At 44.4% G+C, this 9318-nt stretch overlaps 1 protein-coding gene across 5 annotated transcripts in view; it reads right to left on the reverse strand.

Moving 5' to 3' along the window:
* Window positions 1–5857: 5857 nt before the first annotated feature.
* DNAJB5 (DnaJ heat shock protein family (Hsp40) member B5) overlaps window positions 5858–9318 on the reverse strand; it is a 10263-nt gene continuing 6802 nt past the window's right edge. For 3 of the 5 annotated variants that reach the window (XM_015592599.1, XM_015592601.2, XM_025049734.1), the window contains 2 exons: window positions 7417–8018; window positions 5858–7288 (listed from right to left, as the gene is read on the reverse strand). In XM_015592599.1, the coding sequence (XP_015448085.1) occupies window positions 7055–7288; window positions 7417–8018 (836 nt within the window). In that variant the 3' untranslated portion in view covers window positions 5858–7054. The remainder of the gene's footprint in view (window positions 7289–7416; window positions 8019–9318) is intronic. The other 2 variants (XM_015592596.2, XM_015592600.2) reach the window with 1 other exon arrangement.

Below are 9318 nucleotides of genomic sequence, written 5' to 3' on the forward strand. Positions count from 1 at the left end.
CTCTAACACTTGCCTTTTCCCTTCTTCCTGCAGAGCACAGAGATCCTGTTCTCCTGCTACACTTTATATCTAGACCATATCACCTCGCTTGACTCCATCTTTTCTCAGGTTATCAATCTCTTATACTTGGCTCCCTCTTATTCACTTTTTAAAATGTTATTTTAAACAATCAAGGTTCAATTCCCATACCACAGAATTCAATTCACCCCTTTAAAGTGTACCATTCAGTAGTTTTTAGGATATTCTCAAAGCCACTATCTAATTCCAAAACATTCTTCTCAACAAGAGGTGTACCCATTAACACACTTCTCATTCCCTTCCCCAGCCCCTGCCAACCACTAATATACTTTTTGTCTCTATAGATTTGCCTGTTCTGGCTATCTCAAATAAATGGATTTATACAATATATGTGACATTTGTTTCTGTCTTCTTTCATATAACATAAAATTTTGAAGGTTCATCCTTGTTGTAGTATGCTTCATATATCAGTACTTCATTCCTTTTCATCACTGAATTTTATTGTATGGATATACCATAATGCTGTCAGGCAGGAAGACTTTTCTCTTACTTGAGGCAGGGTCAGCTTTTCATTCTATCCAGGTCTTCAGTTAATTGAATGAGGCCCACCCACTTTAGGGAGGGAAGTCTTTACTCAATCTAATCTACTGATTTAAATATTAATCTTATCCAAAAAAAATTGCCTTTATAAAAACACCGAGAATAATCTTTGACCAAATATCTGGGCACTCTGTGGCTCAGTCATGTTGACACATGAAATTAATAATTACAGTGTGTTTTAAGAAATGTGTCCCTTTCTTCTAGGTTATACAATTTTTTAATGTGCAGTTGTTCATAGTACTATATTATAATCCTTTTTATCACTGTAAGTTTGATTTGATAATATTGTCCCCGCTTTCATTTATGATTTGTGATTTCAGTGTTCTCTCTTTTTTCTTAGTCAATCTAACTAAAGGTTTGCCATTTTTCATCTTCCCCCTCCACCTCCCCTCCACCTCCCCTCCTCCTCCTCCTCCTCCTTCTCCTCCTCTTCCTCCTGGATAGTTTTTGTGAATATTGAATTTTTCTTTCAGAACTTTGAGTATGTCATCCAATGCCAATTCCCATACCACAGAATTCAATTCACCCCTTTAAAGTGTACCCTTCAGTAGTTTTTAGGATATTCACAAAGCCACTATCTAATTCCAAAACATTCTTCTCAACAAGAGAAGAATGTTTTGGAATTAGATAGTGGCTTTGTGTCTTCTGATGAGAAATCAGCTAATTATCTTACTAAGGACTCCTTGTGTGATGAATCACTTTTCTTTTGCCTCTTTGAAGGTTCTCTTTGTCTTGTCTTTTGACAGTTTGATTATGATGTGTCTAAGTATGGATATCTTTGTGTTTATCCTGCTTGGAATTTGTTGAGCTTCTTGGATGTTTAGACTAGTCATTCATTCAACTTGGGAAGCTTTTGGCCATCATTTCTCCAAATATTATTTCTGCCCCTTTCTTACTTTCTTTCTGGGATTCCCATTATTTGTATGTTATGCTTGATGGTGTCCCACAGGGCTCCTAGGCTCTATTCATTTTTCTTCATTATTTTTTTTTCTTTCTGTTCCTCACATTGGGTAATCTCAATGGATTTATCTTCAAATTCATTGACTTTTCTTCCACCTGCTCAGATCTGATCTTGAGCTTCTATTGAAATTTTCATTTCAGTGATTGTACTTTTCAACTCCAGTGTTTCTATTTGGCTATACGTAAAAAAAAATTTCCATCTCCTATTGATAATATCTATTGATAATATACTTTCCATTAGTTTTTTTAGACATAGTTTTTTTGACTTCTCTGAATATATTTTAAATAGCTAATTTAAAGTCTTTGTCTAGTAAGTCCAATATCTAGGCTTCCTCAGGGTCACTTTTTATTGATTGCTATTTTTCCCCCTTGTATGTGTATGAGCCAAGTATTTTTCCTTGCATGTTTTAGTTTTCATTGAAAATTAAACATTTAAAATAATATAATGTGACAACTCTAGAAATCAAATTCTCTCCAGAGTTTGTTATTGTTTCTATTGTTTATATAGTGACTTTTCTGAACTAATTTTGTAAAGTCTATATTCTTTGTATACACTTTTTGTTCTTCTGGGACTATATTAGAGTCACTTGCTGAAATACAGGGCACTGCAGGCTCTCAACCATTATGGAGCACTGAAGACAAACCAGAGCAACTGCATAGTCTTTGACAACTCTCATATTCCCAGAGCTGGGGGCACCATTTACAGCATAAATGGAGCCAGCCCTTCTAGGGTCTCCCCTCTCTGTACAGTGAGTCCCTTGTGGCTACTGTCTTGGTTTCTAGTTGATTATTCCCCTCTGGAATCTCCCTTTGTTTTGTCAGTGGAATTTCTAATGCTGCTCCTCCGCTCTTTAGTTTAAAAGCAAGCTAAAGATTCTCCATTGCTTCCTTAGCTTTGAACCATGCTTTGTTCTCAGCCCCTACCTCAGGTCTACCTTTGGTCTTTGCTCCCACTCCTACTACCTTCTTTTTCCACCCCAAATTAGGGCCTCTGGAGTATCATTTCCTAAGATCCAGCATGAAGTGCATTCTCTCACCTCAACTGAAATTTAACACCTGTTACAGAGCAGATTGAAAATTTGTGGTTTTAACCTTTTTCAGTACAGCATGAATGTCTATGTGTCAGTTTCCATTCTTCCTAGAGAACTGCCTATAAGCAATACTATTTGGAACCAACTAGAGTGCCACCTTTGAAAGAATCCTATGTAACACTAGTGGGTCCTGGCTTGCAGAATCTAAGAGTCTCACACTGATTCAGCCTCAGGGTAACTAACAGACAAATCTTAACTACGCAACAATTATAGACTTTCACAGCCCTCCATATTTATGGGCCAAAGCAGCAAGGATCTAAGAAAGGTTGGATTGTGGCACCCAGGAAGTTTCCATGTGAGGGACCCAGCAAAGTTTCAGTCAGAGAATGACCTAGGGAAAGGTCTGAGGCATAGCCTTAGAAAGGGCCCCAAATGTAACCTATCAAGGAATTCAGAAAGCTACTCACTGAAGGTTTTGAGGGCTGATTCTGCAGAGGCGATAAAAAGTGACTTTTTGAGTCACTTGGAGAATGGGTCAGGAAATGACTTATCAATGTTTTCAAAAGAGAACCTAGACTTGAAGCGACTGGAAAATACCCTGAAGGTTTACTTGGATAAGAAGTTGGGGCAGATCTATCAAAGTGGGATCCCTATAGATGTGTATTGTTCATGGCTTTCTGTGAACTATACATTACCCACTCCTGGGAAATCCTATAGCTACTTGGATACTGGAAATACCCTCAATGAATCAGAAACAGTGCCTGAATATTTCTTGGAAGCTTTTCTTCCTTGATCTAGGCATTAGACAAGCACTAGGAAGCCCAGATTATATGGCTTTGGGTGTGGCAGAGGTAGAGCTTACCTCTCAGGATCCTTGAATCCATAAAACTGTTATGTCAATAGAGATCCAATCATGCTCCCTTCTCCAGTTTACCTTTCTCTCCTAGTCATCCGTGTTTAAGGGGTAGTGAAGCTGAGCTTGCTTAGTTCTTTGAAAAGAAACCTTTAGGCAGGTAAGGAGACAAGCCCATCACAAACAATTCAATTCCCACCCTGGATAGTTCCCAATCTGCCCCCTCACCTGTGAGAAAGGAAGGCCTAAGAGTCCTGAGATGTTGATCATGGTTCACACAGGACCCTCAGTCCAAGGAGAAGAGTAGACAAACTATTTAACTCCTCACACCCATCAGCATGGATAAATGGTGGCAGAGTGGGATTGTATGGGGAATAAGAGAAGCAGTCCAGAGTCATTCCAAGTTAAAAAATGGCAGGACATGACCCAAGATATGAGAGTAGAGTTTGTTCCAACAGACTTCTGCCACAGAGGAGTACCTAAGAGGCAGAGAACAGAGAGAAGAGTGTCTGGAAGAGATCACTACAAAGGGGAGCATCTTCTTGGAGTTTCCACTTTAGGAAAAGGATGTTGGAGATTAATTTAGGGATTTTTTTCAAGGTCCAGAGAGTTCAGGGAGATAATGAAATCTAAGAAGACTCTAGCTCCTAAGCCACAATCAGAAGATGTTCTGAGAGTCAATGAGCTGGGAAATGCCCAGAAACTACATGGCTATCTGAGCAGTCAAGGGGCTCCAGTGACCAAGGAATGCCCAAGATTCAGGGCGGCCAAGCCTTAAAGAACACAATATGGTTATACAAATGAGCAAATGACTGTCATAGTACTGTCATTACAAAATTACACACACACACGCACACATGGCTGTATAAAAGTCAAGATAGTAAAAGAGCTGAGGAAGACAGATTCTGGGAAGAGGGGTCTTTATCAGGTTTTCTCATTTAAATTAGCCCTTGAATCCTTTTACAATTTGTGTGTGTGCGTGTGCGTGCGCGCGCGCGCGTGTATTTAGGGTTACATAGACATTAAAGGACCACAAATCCACCATGTAGCCTCCAAAAAGGATAAGGCTAAAATTGCAGGTAGAGCTGCAGAGCCAGTTTCAGGGCTTTTGCATTGAAGTGCCCCAGGCCTCAGATAGCTTGGCTTCTAAGGTCTCATAGTCACATCCCCAGAGAGTGCTCGATGAGGATGTGAAAATTTCCTAGGTTCTGTGTATTCACATGGAATCCAGAGGGAGCAGTCTGGCACAGCAGACCTGGATCCCAAAGCTTCAGGCCTCGGGGAAGAGCCAGGACAAGAATTTAGCCCCAAGTGAAGAGAGGGACAACTTGAGGAGACTTGAAATAGGAGAGCATCGAGTAGGGGATGCAGGGTTAGAGCTCTCCCTGCCCAGGCCAGGGTATTAGTAGACACCCTTGTGAACAAGAGCCCTTGGTTTCTACGCTGGAACAGGCTCCTTCTAAAATTATTTTGGGTAAAAGGATGAAGCATTGTTCCAGGAAAAAAGGCAAGGACAGGAAGGTCTCTGTTAAAAGCCTAGTCAGTGTCAGCCTCTGTATGGGGCCCAGGACCAGGTGAAGACAGAACTGTCTTCATGGCACTGGGGACACTGAAATTCATGGATGTCATGAGCCTGATCCTGGAAAAGGTTAGGGCTCAGGCCCAGAGGAATATAAGCAGCAAGAGGAAGTCCAGGCTCAGGCAAAGCCCACAAATGAGCATTCTTGCGACTACAGGGTTCCTTCCTACCAATATCCAAGGAAAGTGACAAGTGCATCATGCAGTCAGCACAGCACATGGGCCCTGAGGGCTAAAGTTGTCTCAGCAAGGACAGTTCCTCAGAGGCCAGGACAGACATCCTTTGAAATTGTGAGATTTAAGGATCAGCAAGAATGTTCATGCCTCCCAGGAAGCCTGTGTCCCCAGCCAGGCCCCACCAGCATGGACCAAGGATTCCAGGTACTTCCAGGCTGTCCTCTTCACTGCCCCATCTGTTTGGGGGTGTTTCTCTTCTAGTCAGCTGGAAAGTCTTCCATTTCTTCCTAGGAGGGAAATTTCTTTCAAAGGAAAATTCCAGTCTATGTAGAGAAAACCTCTTAGTTCTCATGCTAGCACATCCTTCAAAGAGGATAGACTCTGTTTCTCATAGCCAAGGATATTTATTCTTTCCAAATAGATTTGTTTTTTTAACAGGTGAGTGATATATTGTCTTTGCTATTTGTGGCATACGTTTTGGAAATCCCAGGAGTCTGCGCTTAGAGGAAGGAAGGAGTCAGCTTCACCTTATATTGAGGGCCTACTTGGACTTCTCAAAGGTCACCAGGGGCCTGCAGGAAGGTTGACAGTGGCACTGCACACTCACCCCCAATCCCAGGTTCATTGCTCTTGCTCAAAAGCCATATTTTTAAAATATTTTATTTTTTTTCATAATACTGTCATTACAAAAAAATACAAAAAAACTACTATAAAAACATTAAGGGGCTTGTCAAAGTGAGAGAACCTGAAGACCCCACCCCAAGACCTTGCTGAAGAAGTCCTCCCCTGGTTCCTTCACTATTTGACCTTTATACAACTGTGGGAGTGGGATAGGGTCACACAGGCATCAAAGGGCTGGAAACTCCCCATACAGCCTCCATGAAGGGTAAGAAATAAGTAGCTTCACATATCACAAAAACGGGATTTAGAAGTTTGGGGGTGGCTAGGCCCTGAGTTCAGAGGTGTGGGGAGAAACCTGTGACCCTGAATCTCTTGCTGGGGAATAGCTGCTACCTGACCCCAAAGTCTTTTCCCTTCCTGATGAAGGCTGGGAGATGGACCCTGCCCTGCACTGCTTAGCTTTAGTACAATAGACCCCCTTCCGCTCCACCCTTACACACTCCTGAGAGCAACAGGGAGGACAGAACTTCCAGCTCTGTGGGGTCTGGGCAGGCGGGCTATCAGGGAGGCTGCTGATGGCCCTGTTCACCTCCTTGCCCCAAATGAAAAGTGTCTTGTGCTCAATGGCCCAGTTCATGGGTTACGGACCTTCCCTTCCAATCTCAACCCTGGAGAGGCACAGACAGCCCTAGGTGAGTGCTTTGTGTGTATGAATATGCATGTGATAACCTTAGACACTATGGACCTGGGGGTGGGGCTGGGGTAGGAAAGCAATGTCCTTTCTGTCCTCTGTTTCCCCCAACAGGAGGAAGCCAAAGGGAAGGGAGAGGAGAGGAATTAGCAAAGCTGAGAGGGGAAGGAGGGCATGCTATTTACAGGCATGGACAAGGAATCTCTATATCTTCAAGTAGCACTCAGGTCACTCTCCAGCCACTGGAGTGGGAACTGGATTCAAAGCTAATGACATGAAAATTGACCCCTAGCCTGGGCTAGTTCTCCCCACCTCCCTCCCAATCCCCCAAGGCAGCCCAGCTCTGAAAAGGGTCAGGGACAGGAACATTTTCCTGAAAATCAGTGGGGTGTTTTTTTTTGTTTTGTTTTTTTTGCATTTTAGAAAAAGTTGCCAGTGTCCAGTAGACATCAAGCTGGGTGCACACTGGGTGGGGTGAGTGTGGGGGTATTGCTGTGGTAGACTCTGGGCTGGTTGGGGCAGAGCCTAGGAACAGGGTAGGTGCTGCTTAAGGATCTGTCGTGTCTGTGGTGTTAACCTGTCTGGGAAGCGAACTTTGAACTCGACAATGAGGTCTCCTCGCTGGGTGGGCACCTTGGGGAAGGGAAGGCCCTCCCCACGGAGTCTCTTCACGGTGCCTGGCTTGATGACATCATTGCAGGGCAAAGGGATCACTCGGCCATCAATGGTGGGAATGTTCACGGTGCAGCCACACAGCGCCTAGGGAAAATGAGGCAGAGATTGAGGAAAAGGTTGAGTAGAGTGGTAAGAGAGGAAAAGATTGGAATGGGTAAAGAATGTTCCTATCATCCCCCTTCATCACACACCCAACCTGACCCAGGCCATACCTCCTTGAGGCTGATCAGGGCACTGTAGAGCACATTGGTACCATCTCGGCGGAAGTGTGCATGGGGCTTGTCTTTGAGCACAAAAACTATGTCAGCAGGGATGTTGTCAGGTGTGGCATCACCCTCTTTGGGGAAGGTGATCTTGGTGCCTTCCTTCCAGCCACGCTTGATGACAATGTGCAGGATCTTGTCCTCAGTGCGCACAGTTCGCCCGTCAGGGTTGAGGCGCCGCCTTGTGATCTTCATGCGCTTGGTGGAGCCATGGTAAATCTCCTCCAGGGACACCCGCAGCTCATGCACCACAGGTGGGTCCTGAACCTTACGCCGAGGGTATAGTGGTTCTGGGGCTCGCCTTGGACCCCTACTTAGCCCATTGAAGCCAAAGCGGCTGAAGGCACCAAATGGGTCCTCATCATCATCCACATCCATGTCATCTGGGTCAAAACCACTGAAGGGTCGAGTGGAGCGGCTGCTGGCAAAGAAGATATCGAAGGGGTTGGAGCCACCAAAGAAGGAGGCAAAGGTGGCATGGGGGTCCCCATGAAAGGTGTAGTGAAAGGAGCCACTGGAGCCACCTGACGAACCACCACCGGTCTTCAGGCCTGGAAAGAGAAGTTAGGGGCAGTGTGGCTGGTCCCCACCCCAGTCTCCTCCCTCTGCCCTCTAGCTCCCAGCTCATGAGCCCAGAGCAAGAACTCTTTAACTTCCATAGAGAGGGCTGGCCTAATAAAGTAAGAAAAGTCTCTGGCAAGATTAATTTTTACTCTTAATTATGTATTTACTGATAAAGCACATCTTGAGGTTCAAAGAGGCTGAGTTATCCAATAGGTGGAAAAGCTAAGACTTGGAGAATGTGACTTCTAGTCCTGTAATCTCTTCCATGTACCCATGACCCAAAGATGTCTCACAAAGCTTTGAATGGCTGGGCTGGCTCCCAAATTTTTACAAGTTATACCTGGCTCCTAAATTTTGGTTTATCTCTAAAGACACACAAGCAAGAGGCAATAAGACAGGATTTGACCACGCAAGGGGCTAGTAAGTGACCTGTCTCAAATAAGGTGGGAATACAGTCTAGGAAGAAGCCCACTCTTACTCTGCTTCTAACATGGTTTCTTCTTTCCCTGATTTCTGACCAAATGGGAAATTGGGAAGGCCCAAAAAAAGCAGGAAGGCTCATTAGCTTGGAGATGAGGGGCTATTTCTCTTGAAAAAGTTTTCAAATGCTTTGTTCTCAAATTCAGGACTCACAGTGTTGCACAACTCCAGGGGGTGCCCTTCACCCACTGGCTAGGCATAGACTACAATGGGAATGGAGCTCCCTGGAGTTATATAACACAAAGCTCTACCCCTTATACTTAATGTCAGAGCAACCAAAATGCATGAATGAGCTGGCACATTGTGGGTGGTGACCCCAGCTGCTCTCTCTAAAGTCAGGTCTTGTCTAAGGGGCTCAGATTCCTGGAGGCAGCCTTAATGGGGGTTGGTAGTGGTGGTGATGGGGGTAGTAGGGGGTGTGGGAAGGAGTGGAACAGAGGGTTAACACTGAGAAATCATATTCTAGAATATGTAGATTCTGAGTGGGGCCCAGATTCGGGGAAGGGACTTCTCTTCGTGGCCTTTTATCTAGAATTTCAATTGGCTGTGGAAGCCTGAGCCTAAATTAGCCTCTTATTTCCTGAAACCACAAGGGCAGATTTGGATTTTATTAGAGAGGCCAAGTGGCAGGCAGTTCAGAGACTTGGGACAGCTGCCTCTTCGCCCCTCCCCTAAGACTCAGGATCTGTTCTTTCCTTCTGTTGAGGGTCTGATTATCAGGTGAGTTCAAGAAGCTTGGCAGAGCTCAGTAAGAGAGGGAGGTTGGACTGATGACAACAGGAAGAGGTAATTTCTCTGCAGGGATTC

This window comes from Pteropus alecto, unplaced genomic scaffold, assembly GCF_000325575.1.
Source record: "Pteropus alecto unplaced genomic scaffold, ASM32557v1 scaffold206, whole genome shotgun sequence".
NCBI classification, from domain to species: Eukaryota; Metazoa; Chordata; class Mammalia; order Chiroptera; family Pteropodidae; genus Pteropus; species Pteropus alecto.